The sequence below is a fragment of the Vanessa tameamea genome, chromosome 19 (genome assembly GCF_037043105.1).
Source record: "Vanessa tameamea isolate UH-Manoa-2023 chromosome 19, ilVanTame1 primary haplotype, whole genome shotgun sequence".
NCBI lineage: Eukaryota > Metazoa > Arthropoda > Insecta > Lepidoptera > Nymphalidae > Vanessa > Vanessa tameamea.
Genome location: NC_087327.1, coordinates 6,448,079 through 6,463,395, shown reverse-complemented (window position 1 = coordinate 6,463,395; position 15,317 = coordinate 6,448,079). Strand labels below are relative to the sequence as shown.

The window sequence follows — 15,317 nt, the reverse complement described above, 5'->3', positions numbered from 1 at the left end:
TTTATTTTTAACATATATTTAATATATTCTTATAATATTTTAACATTTTTTAACACTTAATAAGTTACAACATATTACTTGGTATGGAATTGTTTTGTTAATAAAACTAACACTACTCTAATAAAAGGACGAAAGTGGGTAAACGCGTAAAGTTCTCAAAATATTTGAACAACTCGCGAAACCAGTTTACCGCGATTTATGTGTAACTGAGGTACAATTACCAGTACCACCGCTGGCGCAACCGAGACGGTAAGGAAAGGATCGGTCTTCGTTGCTTTTTATAAATGAATTAATCTAAGAAAATAGTCTATTAAATGAACATGTGGAAAAATCAAGACGATATTGATAATATACTCACGTAAGTAATTTTTAGATTTTATAATACATTTTTTTAGTTTTTCTTTTTGAAATTTAAATGATTTTGGCTTGGAGACATTTACTTTTTACATTAGTGACTATTAGAATTGCTGCTTAGAATTATAATAACGACCGGCTTCTAGATCAATATCTGTTTTTTTTTAGGTTATGTTTATAATGTTTTTACAATAAATATGTCCATTGACGCTATTTAACATAAAAGTGTCTTCTTTTTCTGTTGCTTAGTCAGTTAATATTTTACTTAATGTCGATATCGTCAATCGTGATCAAAATTAAAGGCTGGTTGGTACTTTGAATCGATGTTTCGTTATGTTTAAATATAATAAAATCATTAATATCTCTGTATAAGATAATAAGAAATATAAGTGATATTTGCAGATAAACTTAAAATAAAGAAATTGTTAGAGATTAAAAAAATTGTGCTTAATTTGTATATACCTACAATTCGTCTCGCGCTTGACCTTGAAGGAAAACATCGTGAGAAAACCTGCATGTGTAAGATAAAATGTATCAATTTTATATTATACACCAATCGGCATTAAGTGGTGGAATAAGCTCCTAAACTTCTCAAACGGGAAATCCTTAGCCCAGCTGTGGGTACCACCTCTGTGTATTGCGTTATATATGTGTACTATTTCTAAGAAATTTTTCATCTACTTATGAATCGTTAATTTTTTATGATTATCTTTATTATATATTGGCAATTTTTATTAACATATCACACATCACAATCCGTTTTTGATTAACTGGGTAAGGGATGGTTTGATAAGGACGACTATTAATATAATTTATATCTCTGTCTCAAATACTCATGTGTTGGCGGGTTAAATAAACATATAAACATACGAATAAATAATTCACGACGTATTATGTACTAGTAATAAGAAATACTAAAATAAATCGAAAAGATAAGCATTTAATGCGTAGAACGATCTCATTAAGATAAAATTTAGTTTACTTATCATAATGAACTTTTAAAATTTAGAGAATTACAATGACAGAAATATGTTATTATTTAAAATTATTAGTAGAGTGTGTCTGTGTGTGCCTAATTTAAGCAAATTAAGTGAAATGGTATATATTTCTAAAAATAATAATGAAGTATAATTTCGTTCGATGGTTACTTAATATAAATAACACGAGAAAAATTTGTAATCAATATCGGCGGTGAGTTTATGTTATTCGATATCAATATATAATTAATATAAATATTAATAATTTATTACTTTTTTAAACAATATTAAACATTATTTTTACCTGGATTTCATCGAGAATAAATACTGATGTTACATACACCAAACTTACTTAATTCCTGAAAATTTGAGAAATATTTTTCCATAAAGGTCGTATGTATTTTATGTCTAATAAATAATTCCATTGTTTTATGTAAACGAATGGGCTATAAAATAATCCGGTCTCCGGTCTGGGTATTTTCTTCACAATTCCGGAGTTGGGTTTGTAACTTTGGCTATTAGTTTAACTCAAATAGCCTTTTAAATTTAAAAATTTTGATTTTCACATTTTAAATATTTCTTGACCTAGGATTCTTTTAGGACCTTTAAATAAGGAAAGAACATCGAAAAATTATACACTAATTTTACCTTTGTTAAGTACTTATATTGTGAGAATTTTCAACTCATCACAGCTTTAGTTATATGACGAAAACTCGCATAAAGCTGAAAGCCTGATAAATAACAAGTTGATATGTTTGCGAGGGTTATCTGAGGTTACGGTCATAACAAGTAGTCGCCGGCTTGGCAATTTTAGTGGTTTTAGTGTCTTCTAACGATCCACTTGTCAAAATGTCGGCAAAAGTAATATCGGGAACTGAGGTCGCTCGGTATGACTACCCTCTGTTTGCTTTTTTTGTAAATACTTTATAAAATATTTTCGTACAGCACTAGTTCATTGGAACATTTAAAACTATAATCGTGTAAAATTACAACAAAAGGCTTAAATTATTTTGCATCTTAAAATTATTAATCTGGTAATATTATATTTATTTTTGTAAATTTTCATTTGGTTATTTATTAGAGCGATACAAAATGATCTTCGCGAACAAGTATCCGAAATGCGTCGCAAGAGCCCCTCCTTCCAGCCACGGTTGGCTATCGTGCAGGTGGGAGGCAGGGAGGACTCCAACGTTTACATTCGAATGAAGCTGAAGGCTGCGGAAAATATCGGCATCCTCGCTGAGCACATCAAACTGCCCCGTGACTTAAACCAGACTGAGGTGAGATTAAATTTACGAAAGGCTTAAATACATTGCACTACCTTTAGTCGGTTGCTTCCGAGTTAGTTTGACAATGACTTCTTAACACATTTTTAAATATTAATCTGTAATTATATAAATATCTACAAATAAAGTACAGAAATATATGATTTAGCTTTTCATGACATGCCTTATTTAGCGTGCAATAACATAGTCCCGTTTATTGATTTTGTTTATTTTATGTCCATCGCCAGAGTTCGTTTAATCTTACCAAAAAAAAATCATCAGTAGCGGTTCACCTGTGTAAACATGACGAAAAAAGAATATTATTAAATTATTACACGAATACCTACCTACATTTTTCAAGTTTGTATTATACATTATTTTTTAGATTAATATTCAAATACTTGATACTAAATATGATAATTCCTATTCATAAAAAAAAATAACCAATTTTTCGGTTAATTAAAAGCGACTTTTTTAATCGTTTCATTTAGACGCAATTGAATGGTGGTGTGTGTAAAATTTAGTGTATTTTAAAACTCTTATAGGACATTCAGTCATATAAATGTCGTAAAAAAGTCATATTGACTTTAATTCGTATAGGAGTTTTATACATCACTCTAGTACGACTATAGTCGGTATAAAAGTCGCAAAGACGTATCTACTGCCACAACGTTGGTTACACGACTAAATACCGTGTAATAGTTGTATAAAACAGTCGTATAGAAGTTTCTACGACGTTTTTACACGACTATACCTAAATCGAATAAACTATCAGCGGCACTAAATCGAATAACAGAATAAAATTACTTCTATACAACGCTTATACCATTATTAGTCGCGTAATTTCTTCTTATTCGACAAAAATATTTGTTGGGAAGTAGTTATAGTAAACAGAACAAAATCTACTTGTTTTTATTTGCCGCGATACCCTCGGCCTCCGACCTGCACTCGTGCGATACAATTATATCACTTGATATTGGATTATTTGTTGTGTTCATCATGATGTAATTCACAAATACTCTTTCTAACTTGTTATTTTGATGACGTTTTAATATTTTATAATCCGACAGCCGAGAGAGAGGTGGACTAATAAGTATTAAGTGTTAAATGACGGTCAAGAATCAATCAATCAATCAATCAAATCAATCAGTCCTGTGATGAAACCCGAAATTAAACTCGGGCGTTTTTTTTCTTAAAAGTATTATTTTAATTAATAATAAGATTTATTGATTAATTTAGTTTTAATAAACTTTTTATATGGTAAATTGATTATATATTCCAGTGTCTTATTATATATGCGTATACCATTGCCTAAAAACATTCTCTGTACGGTATGCAAACGGAAAGTAGGGGTTTTAAGTTTATCATATTTCTTGTATTAGTAGTATGTATATCGGATTTTATGGAATATTTTTGTATATTCTTCTGTAGAAACATTATATTATCATACGTATATTGTGAAGCAGCCGTTACACCTATTTCTTTAATTTTTTCCCGTAATAGTTAATTATTCATCCTAGAACTAATATTGTAAATAGTTCGGATAGCTCTTTTCTACAGAATAATTACTATTGCAGTGATAAAATTACTAAAATAAACTAGTCTAGCAGTACATATTCTGTAATAGTTTGAGTTTTCGAATTGTTTTGATTGCATAAGTTGCACTAATTAGTTTCGTTAAAAAAAACCTAAAAATGTATAATGTTATAACTTATTACGTCACGGTGCCAAGTTTGCTTTGACTGTATACATGTACAAAAAAACTGCATACTGTGAATTAAATATATTTAGATCTTATTTAATTAAAGTTATATTTGTATCTTTGCAGCTCCTCACGAAAATCAACAGTCTCAATGATTCTCCATTCGTTCATGGAATCATCGTGCAGATGCCGCTGGACTGCACGGAAAACATTGACGCTCACCTCGTCACCGATGCGGTTTCGCCGCAAAAGGATGTTGATGGGTGCGAGTTTATCTCATATATAATTATTATAATAATCTACGTGACAATATTGTGTTTATTAAAATTTCCCTTCCCTAGAATTCCCTTCAAATATAAGGTACATGATAGGAGAATCCTTTTGTCCAGGGATATTTAGGGGTTTTTACAGTTGTCTCGAGATGCTCCAGTGGAAAAAACACCCTTCTTAATCGAATGCCACTTAATCAAATCCGAACAAGCGAGTTTAAATTTCATCTCCTGATCGGCGGCAAAGGAAGACGATGAAATATGAGTCCGATAAAACCCTTTATATTACCAATCTGCGCTGAAGCAAAATTTTTAAAATCAAAATCTACTTTATTCGTGTTCGGGTTCTACAAGCATATATTATAGCTTGATTATATTAAAAGTAAAGCTAGCAAACAAAGGAATCAAACATAATAATTGAAGTAATCAATAAAAAATATTTTCTTTTAATAGTCTAAATGATTTTATTAATTTATTCTCAACAATTATTGTATTCTATCAAAAGCTCATTTCATAATTCGTTCATTGACAGTTTAAACACACAGAACGAAGGGCGTGTAGCCCTCGGCGACATGTCGGGTTTCGTTCCCTGTACTCCCGCCGGTTGCGTGGAGTTGATCAAACAGACCGGAGTCACGATCGCCGGCAAGACCGCGGTAGTGCTTGGCCGGAGTAAGATTGTGGGCACGCCGGTAGCGGAACTTCTCAAATGGGAAAATGCCACAGTAACCGTGTGCCATTCGAAAACAAAGAATTTAAGTGAAATCGTAAGTTTATATATTTTTTTACTCCTATATTCTATTTATATATAATGCATAATTGATCAATAACCATCAGTTAGGATTCCACTAAAAAGATAAATTTACATTACTAATTACATTACAGTTTTGAATTTTCTTAATATTTATAACAGTAATTTATTGACGGTTATATCAACAACATGTCATTAGATCATTATACGAAATTATGTTGTTATTAAAAACAAAGATATCTTTAGCTATTATAACTTGTTTATTTAATGATATGTTATAAAAATAGAAAAATTAAATACGTTTATGTATAATAATACATTTTCATTTGGCAGTAAGGCGATTTATTTAACTTTTTTTTTGTATTATTACTTATGAAAAATAATGTTTCAGTAACTTGTATAAGAATATACACCTCATATATTTTATATTTAGGTTTTAACCGGGACGCCATCTTTTTTTCACCCATATTGGTCATGAGCTATTTGACAAGTGATTGCAGTTATGATAGTTTATAAAATAGAAGGAAATTTAAAATGGATAACTTGAATAAGATTCCATAAAAGTATCAATTGTGGTAGTTTTCAAATTAAGATATTATCTTTTGTTATTCGTGTGAGGTTAAAAGTTCAACGTAGGTTTGGGATACAAAGATAATTTATGGTGATTAGAGTTGTCAGCATTTGAAGAAAAAATACATTTTAATGTATAGTTTTGTGTGTAGGGTATTATTTATTATTAAACGTTTATTATCGAGTGTTTAGATAAACTCAGATTTCTCTTTTTTTATGTTGTGTTATATTATACTTTTTTTAAATTATAATAGATTTATGACGTTAATTACTTATCACTAAATAAATCAATACGTATCATGGTTGATTATACGCGTTGTTTGAATGAGCATATGTTAGGTATGTGATTTTATTAATCGCACTAAAATTTTAAATCTTTTAGACGTACAACTAAATTATTAAAATATACTATTTTTTTTACAGACGAAGACCGCAGATATTCTAGTCGTGGCAATCGGTAAGCCCGAACTTGTTCGTGGTTCCTGGATAAAACCGGGAGCAGTGGTGATCGATTGCGGTATTAATCCAATCCCCGGTAAGTTTTAAACAAAATCGTAAATGTGTCAGAAGCAAAATAAAAACTAAGTGTAGCGTTACAAACAAAAACAGGCAAATTATTTTTGAAACGCAAATTTATAAAAAAAAAACCATCCGAAGGGTAAACAAATTTAATGGATTGTGTTCATATATGTATTTGTTGTTATATATTATAATGATTTGGAATTTTTAAAAATAATCTAAAGATTCGTAGCATATAATTTATAAGGTGTAAAATAATTCAATTTGTTTCGAAAAATAATATTCAAATACCAGACTAAAAATATTGTTACTTGTTTTTGGAAAATGATTAGGGGTCTCCACCTTTTTAAGTCAAAGGTATATAAAGATCCACGGCGTCTAGATCTCTAAATCCCGCACTGACTGTTAATATTATAAATATGAAACTGTGTTTGTCAGCGTGTATTTTGTAAAATAGTTGTTATTCTTGCTGCATAATTTATCCAAAGTATGTTAATGCAAATTAAAGTAACTTTAAAATGTATTAACAGTCTTCGTGGCCATTTTCTTGCAGATAATGAATGAATTAAACATTTTAAGCCTGTCACAGTTGTTTATGGAACGTACGTAAAGGTTTTTATGATTCGAAATCGTAAAATAGATGGCGTGTGCGTCGTATCTTATAACGACTAGTTTAATTTACGTCCGCACGTTTTTTCATGTAAGGTTCTTTAATTTTCCCTTCATCTTCGTCCCTCCGGAATATTCACAATAACAGGATATTTTTGAAAGAAACGTTTGACAATAATTGTATAATATAATAGAATTACTCACGTACTTTTGATTTTACGAATTAATAAATTTAAATCACATGTTTTTTTTAATGAGGCTTATGTTGGGCTTATGTCTTTATATAGATGATAAAAAAGTGGTTTATTCGTTGATTTACATGAGAGGTAATTCAACTATAATTCAGTTATAGTATTCAATAATGTATGAAACTTGATTGTCGGGAGGCGGAAATACTGAGTTTTTTGTCGGTTCTTCTCGATAAAATCTACATTATGAATATATAGAACAGGACGATACAGAACGGACGTGGTCGCTTATTACGCGTCTCATAGGAAGACTCAAAGTCACTCAAAGGGCTAAGGCGAGGGCTATGGTCGGGGTTTCCCTACGAGACCGAATCAGAAATGACGAAACCCGCAGGCGAACCAAAATTATCGACATAGCCCGAAGAATAGCCGAACTGAAGTGTCAGTGGGCGAAGTACATAGCTCACGGCCGTTGGGACAGAAAAGTTCTCGAGTGGCGAACAGCTTCGACCCTAAAAGGTGGACTGACCATCTGATGAGGGTTACAGGAAACCGCTGGATGCGAGTAGCGCAAGATCGGCTGAGGAGATATTGCGGGGAGGCCTTTGTCCAGCAGTGGTCGTCTTCCGGCTGGAAAGATGATGATGATGAAACGTATACATCATAATAATGTTTTTCCACGGTTATAACAATCGATGTTAAAGTGAAATTGAGTAAAAAACACCCAACATATACAAATGTAATATAAAAGTAAGATTAATTAAATATCACTCATCATTTTAATGGAAGGGCTGCATTTAACAATACACAAAGTTAATATGTGTAGCTACGTTAATGGTTCTGCGTAAAATGCTAATTGTTTCCTAAACATTTGAGTCAATGCCAGTGTTTCATAACAAAGAGTCATACACTGAATATTATCGATAGACGTATGTTCGAGTTTTCCATACCAGTAACTGTTAAGTGACAGTCGATTTTAAGAAAAAAACCCTAAAAAAATACCAAAAAATGTCTCCCGTTGGCTCTGTCGTTCTATTATGGGTGGGTGGATTCAATAAATATATATCGGGCCAGAAATATGCAAGTATTTCTAATTTATATTACAAATGCCTTACAACATTACAAACATAACTTTTAATTGTTTGTTAAGATCGTTAATAAACTAACTCAATGTGATTCCTCAATAATACAATAATTAACGAAATTGTAAAAATTAAATTCAAGATATGTTATACATGCAAATTTATCGAGGATAAAATATATTGTACTTAGATCGCGGATTCAAATGGGCGGACATCATTGAGTGTGAAAATATTTAAAGTTGATTTCGTGTTTGACGGTGAGGTTGACAAAAATTGATTCTCGAAAAATCTGATACTCCAACCTAAACCCGCAGTGAAGAAGCGAGTCACTCTAAGTACAAATTTGTCTGTAGTGGGTGGGCATCGCCTAGCAGTGGGTTTACGAGCATACATTTATATATTAGGTATATATTTAAACTGATGCTAGGCTAGTGAAAAATCGGGTTTAATTTGAGTGTATTTTTAATTGTTTATTGGGTACCAAACTCAATTGAAATCAAGAGAATAATAAATAAAATTTTAAATGCTTTTATTGCTTTTGCGTTCAAAATAAAATTAAGACAATTTATATTTAAAATTTATGTTTGTTTTATCAGTATACTTTTACAATCGACTATATGCTGGTTTAAAAGAAAATAATTTTATATCGGTCCAAGTACTTTTAATTGTGTGCTTAAATTAACTGATTGTGAACTTCGAGTTTAATTCTCCTGTATATATATAAGTATAAAATAGGAGTGCTTCATTCAGCCAAATTAATTAGTGTAACTACTTAGTAATAGCGATTGTGTTATTGATTATTCAAATGTTTTTAAACCGTAAAAGATATCCGAATACAATTTTTAATCATCTACTAAATTGGGTAATTTTGGTGTGATCATAGATTCAACAAAGAGTAGTAGACAGCGGCTAGTGGGTGACGTGTCGTACTCCGAGGCGATCCAGGTGGCGACGCACGTGACGCCGGTGCCTGGTGGCGTGGGCCCGATGACGGTGGCGATGCTCATGCGCAACACCGTGCTGGCCGCACGCAGGCAGTTCGAGCGATTCACAGCGCCAGTCTGGCCGCTGCAGACCCTGCGTCTCAACACACTTACACCAGTACCTAGGTACGTCGTTTTCTACTATTTTATTGTAATGCAACTATATCCGACTCAAGTATCCTATGTATCATGGAAACTGTAGTAATAATAATAATATATATACTTCTTTTATAAATAGTAGTCAATTTTGCAATTGTGTTTTAGGTAACATAACGTGTCATAATTCCATCCAAATATATATATTTGTTGTAGCGATATCGTGATTGCCCGATCCCAAAAGCCGAAGCACATCTCACAGTTGGCGGAGGAGATCGGCTTATCTCCGAATGAGGTCTCTCAATATGGCAACACTAAGGCGAAGATCTCGCTCTCCGTACTCGATCGTCTGCGAGATCAGAAAGGTGGAAAATATATTGTCGTTGCGGGGTAAGTTGCATTACTACGAGCAGCTAGTATCCTCCGACTCCGACAAACTTTGAGATTGAATGGAATATCTAAAAATTGTTTGTTTTAATGAAACATTATTTTTTATTATGAAACCATAAGTTGTATCAGATTATACGATATTTCATTAATTTTCAAAGCATTCGTTATAACTTTTATAAAATAGAGAGCGTTGTTAATTGCACGAAAAGATCTTTTTCTATACACACAAAATTTATTACTTTCCGTTTTAAATAGTTAACAAGTCGATGTAGTTATAGTTCTTCCCTTATCTATGTTTATGGGAAAAGGTTGATTACGTACGCCTATAAACGTAGACTTGCTATTAGTTGGAGCGATTTCAAAGGTAGAGGAGTACCATCTTAATAATAAATTAATTAAACACTAAGAATTTTCATAAAGGTGTAGTTAAATTGTGCATGTGTGCATTAGCTAAAGAAAAAAATATAGCCTTTAGCTATTAGATTCTTAAGCTAAGTTCTTAATGTTACCACTATTATCTATAATGTATAATAATAATTTTTTTAATGTATAAAAATTATATTGTTATTCTATCTTTAAGTATTTATATTAAATATTAGCATATATTGTCACAGCCCGTCATAGCCACATAGGGGTAACATTGAAAATCAGCGTTGAGTTCTTGGAACCCAACTTGGAAGCTGAATGGTACACCTATTTAGGACACGTTAACTATCATTGTCTGTTTTTTTTGTAGATTAAGAAATATGTTCTGTATTTTATTTTTTATTCTTTTTTATAACGTATAATAAACGTTTCTTTCTTTCTTTCGTGTAGTATCACCCCCACTCCACTGGGCGAGGGCAAGAGCACGACGCTGCTGGGCCTCGTGCAGGCGCTGGGCGCGCATCGTGGACGAAACGCCTTCGCTTGCATGCGACAACCCAGTCAAGGTCCCACCTTCGGTGTCAAGGGTGGGGCTGCCGGCGGAGGGTACTCGCAGGTACTGGTCGACACACTTATGATTTAAATTTTTGTTATTTTTCATGTAATAAAGAAGTAATTGAATCTTAAGTGTTACATAAAAAAATTAATATTAAAATCTTATAAAGCAATATCTTACTTATGAGAAGTCTCTTAAAATTTATTAATAAATTTTTAGTCCGCCAGGTAGTTTTTATAATTACATAATATTTTTTGTGATAATAATATCATATTGGAATTACTAATAGGTTATCCCGATGGAGGACTTCAACCTTCATCTCACGGGTGATATCCACGCCGTCACTGCCGCTAACAATTTACTAGCAGCTCAAATGGATGCTAGAATTTTCCACGAACTGACCCAAAAGGACGGTCCGTTGTATGAGCGGCTGGTTCCGAAGATCAAGGGCGTCAGAAAGTTCTCTTCTATTCAGCTTAGAAGACTTAATAGATTAGGCATCAATAAGACTGACCCTGATACCTTAACACCAGAAGAAAGAACGAAATTCGCTAGATTAAATATAGATACCACCAAAATTATGTGGAATAGAGGTAACTCTTTTTTATCTCTGTCTTTTTATACTATTTCATTTAATTTCATCTGTTAGTATGAGACCTTGGAAATTGCCACAACTTTATGGTACTAGAAAAAATAGTCTAGACATTGAATAAAGGCTTCTTTTTATAAATGAAACTCTTATTCTTAAATTAGTAAAATAATAAGTGTATCTTCTTTCCTTTAACAGTTGTGGATCTGAACGACAGATACCTGCGAAAAATAACCATCGGACAATCACCGACAGAAAAGGGTTTCACTCGAGAGTCAAGTTTCGATATCTCCGTCGCTTCGGAGATTATGGCTGTATTGGCTCTCGGTAAAGACATTGATGACATAAAGGAACGGCTCGCCAACATGGTTGTTGCTTTGGATAAGAGCGGAAATCCTGTGACTGCTGACGACTTGGTACGAACTATTAATACACATAATAATACTATTTATTTATTTGGTGGTGGTTTTATTACATAATTTATTTGGTGGTAGGGCTTTGTGCAAGGTACCACCCACTCAACATATATTCTACAGCAATACTAAGTATTGTGGTGTTCGTGTCTGAAGGTTGAGTGAATCATTGTAACTGTAAGCATAAGGGATGTAACTTCTTAGTGCCCGGGGACCTTGGGCCAAAGTTGGTAAAACTTTAATTCTAAATTGCTTATGACGCCAATGTCTATGGAGTGGTGACCACGTACGATCAGGCTTATTTGTCTTTCCACGTTTTTATTTGTTATTTTTATTACGTAAAAAAATATCTTTATTATATCTGTATTTGTTGTGTAAAATTTAATGATCAAATCTATTATATCTTAACAAAAACGTCAGCACGTGAGGAGTTTTTAGTATATAAATCCTCCGAAACGCGCTGGATCTCCTAGAATAAGTTTAATGTTTAATAAGTTAGTAGTTAAGTAGTTTTTTTTTCAGTTAGGCAATACAAAAGAAAATAGCATAAAAATAGTTTTTTAGTAATAATTGTGAAACAAATTCAAATTTACAGGGTGTCACTGGAGCTTTGATGGTACTTTTGAAAGATGCCTTCGAACCGACATTGATGCAAACTTTGGAGGGCACACCTGTGTTGGTACACACCGGGCCCTTCGCTAACATCGCACACGGTTGCTCGTCCATCTTGGCCGACAAGATCGCCATGAAGCTCGCTCGTGAGGACGGATACGTCGCTACCGAAGCCGGTTTTGGATCCGACATTGGTACGATGTTTCAATAATAATTTTTTGATTTTTTCAAAATTGTATATCGGCGTCATTTGTGTATCCTAGGATACATTATATCATGACTTAGTTTATCTAAAAAGTATCATCACTCAAGTTATATCTTGAGGAAAACTTTGAAATAATGGCAGCTACATAATATATTAGTTTCCACGGTTGGCGGTGTATTGACCTACCTATCCCTACCATCACATACACATCTGGTAACTGTTATTACATAGGAAAGTAAACAGTAATGACAGGTTTGATGCATGTACTCGCAGGTATGGAGAAGTTCTTCGATATAAAATGTCGTGCGAGCGGCGACACCCCGCACTGCGCCGTCATCGTCAGCACCGTGCGCGCGCTCAAGATGCACGGCGGCGGGCCCACCGTCAGCCCCGGCCAGCCGCTGCACGAAGTCTACCGGCAGGCACGTACAACGCTCCTCACATGACAGACTCGCCGCTTCATGGATTACTACTGATGCTCTTAATTATATTGATTGACTTGCTAGCCCAGTCACCTTGTTCAGCTGATATCATGAGGTCCCAAATTGGAGCAGCGTGGAGTTAAGAAGCTGACAAAGTAATACTAATCTCTTTTCGGTCTTGTCAGCTTGAGCAAGGATCGTTGCTCCGGCCGAATCTATTGTATCATTATTATTTTAATTACAGGAAAACTTGGAACTGCTCAACAAAGGTCTATGTAATCTCGGGAAACATATCAGCAACGGCAACAAATTCGGCGTCCCGGTCGTCGTGGCCATCAACCGCCACGCGAACGACTCTGAGGTGGAGCTACGCGCCGTGCAGCAGTACGCGCTGCAGCACGGCGCCTTCGCGGCCGTGCTGTGCGCGCACTGGGCGCGCGGGGGGGCGGGCGCGGTCGAGCTGGCCGACGCCGTCATCGCCGCCTGCGCGCGGCCCTCCACCTTCCGCTACCTCTACCCGCTCGACCTGCCGCTGCGGGACAAGATACAGACCATCGCCACCGAGATGTACGGCGCCGGCACCGTCGACTACACGGACGACGTGCTGGAGAAGATGAAGACCTTCACCGAGAGAGTGAGTCGAGCCGATTGTTTTAGTGTTATGTTTTTGTCCTATTGACTGGCGGATTGATTTGCGTTTTTAGATTACGAGGAAATCTTTATCGACTTTACTACTAAAAATGTATGAAGCACCAAAATATGGTACATCTTACAATTATTATTATATTTTATTTACTATAATTTATTATGTTGTTTTATGTATTAATAAGTTACTTTTAATATACTAAATGACGCATAAATCCCTCAAAATTTGCGGAAAAGTAAAAGTAAATTTTAATAAATTACTAATTACAAAGAAAACCTTACTGAATCAAAATTAGTAGAACATAGGCAATAAAAGATTAATGTGAATATTATTTTTTATCAGGGCTATGACAAGTTAGCAATCTGTATGGCCAAGACGTCAAACTCACTTACCGGCGACCCAACTATCAAAGGAGCTCCAACTGGGTTCCCACTCCGCGTCAACGACATCTTTGTCTCAGTGGGCGCTGGTTTTATAGTCCCCATGGTAGGGGAAATTTCCAAAATGCCTGGTCTCCCGACAAGACCTAGCATCTATGATATAGATTTGGATACTAAAACTGGCGAAATCCAAGGATTGTTCTAAAAATGCTTCTAATCTATTAAGCAAGTCATTGAAGTTTACCAAACTAAGGCATAAACTTAGTAAGGGTATCATTGAAAATCAAATTATCGTGGTCAAATAATATATTAAAAACTATTATATTTAATGCCGAATAAATAAATGTTAATTTTTAATAAATATTTTGTTGTTTTATATTTCTTTGTTTTATTGTTTTTTAATCCTTTTCTGTAGACAGCATGATTGTTTGAATACTATCGATATTTAAGAACGTGATATTTTACGATCGTATATGACAAAAAAAATACATATAACATTAATATTAATAAACTTCTAAGTTAATCAAAAGCTATGTAATTAATTACGCGTCGTGTGGACACCCTAGTTGCGCTGTCGACACAAAACAGGCAGGTAGGTAGGTACATTTAGTTATTGCGCGGTAGTTTACCTACGTTCAAACGCGGCCACGGCTTATCAGGGTAGCAGGCTTCCTTTGATAAACAAGCATGATCCAATCACCCTTCATACTTTAATCCTCGCTTAGATAGGCAAAAATACCAAGATATGTCACTGGTTTAAACAACAAATTTGTTGACTAGGTAAATGATGTGAACTTGGGACAAAAAATAATAAGAACTGTTTTCCTATCATGGAATTTCCGGCGTATTTAAAAATGGAATCATACTTATTTACAACGATTAACAAACTTTAAACTACCTATTTACCTACATAGATAACTATACTAAGCTTAACAAATGTTCAAAGTGAGCTCCTTCTCGTGTGTTAAACAGTTCGGCAAGTTTACGCATATTGTCTTTAACATAATTTAACACGAATGGGTCACTTTTAATAGTTTCGAAAGTACTGGTCATTTTTAATTTTAACTACTGTCTGTTTGCATACTCTTTAACATACACGAGACGTTTCCTTGGACATGTGTTGGAATACGGAACTGTCCGAAGTCTCGTAATCTTTAATAATAAGCGTTTAAGATTACGCTAGCAGTAGGTACTTAGCGATTTGGGAACATCTCTCGGTACAAATTAGTAGCACACGGCTAGCTATCATTCGCACGCGAATAAGTACGAGCCATGTCCAAATATTCTGCATTTGTGTATTGGTAAGCTATACCTAAATACTAATGACGGTTCACACTCGCACACGGCAGATTAGATATACTCGTAAGATCGAC

At 34.0% G+C, this 15,317-nt stretch overlaps 1 protein-coding gene across 2 annotated transcripts; it reads left to right on the top strand.

Moving 5' to 3' along the window:
* Nucleotides 1-238: 238 nt before the first annotated feature.
* On the top strand, nucleotides 239-14,322 carry LOC113399365 (C-1-tetrahydrofolate synthase, cytoplasmic). Of its 2 annotated transcripts, none has more exons than XM_026638479.2 (14): nucleotides 239-358; nucleotides 2,413-2,611; nucleotides 4,425-4,561; nucleotides 5,100-5,334; nucleotides 6,312-6,423; nucleotides 9,170-9,395; nucleotides 9,582-9,755; nucleotides 10,572-10,737; nucleotides 10,967-11,270; nucleotides 11,465-11,682; nucleotides 12,275-12,485; nucleotides 12,770-12,918; nucleotides 13,163-13,552; nucleotides 13,907-14,322. In XM_026638479.2, the coding sequence occupies exons 1-14, from the start codon at nucleotides 315-317 to the stop codon at nucleotides 14,147-14,149; spliced, it is 2,808 nt and encodes a 935-aa protein (XP_026494264.2). In that variant the 5' UTR covers nucleotides 239-314; the 3' UTR covers nucleotides 14,150-14,322. The 2 variants fall into 2 exon arrangements, with proteins under 2 accessions (XP_026494264.2, XP_026494266.2); XM_026638481.2 differs by lacking the exon at nucleotides 239-358 and adding an exon at nucleotides 2,083-2,218.
* Nucleotides 14,323-15,317: the final 995 nt, after the last annotated feature.

Excerpts from the sequence above, each read along its gene's own strand:
- LOC113399365 (XM_026638479.2), top strand. The coding sequence starts at position 315 with ATGAACATGTGGAAAAATCAAGACGATATTGATAATATACTCAC. Across the intron at positions 6,424-9,169 it reads CGGTATTAATCCAATCCCCG|ATTCAACAAAGAGTAGTAGA; the intron begins GTAAGTTTTAAA and ends GTGTGATCATAG. Across the intron at positions 9,396-9,581 it reads ACACTTACACCAGTACCTAG|CGATATCGTGATTGCCCGAT; the intron begins GTACGTCGTTTT and ends TATTTGTTGTAG.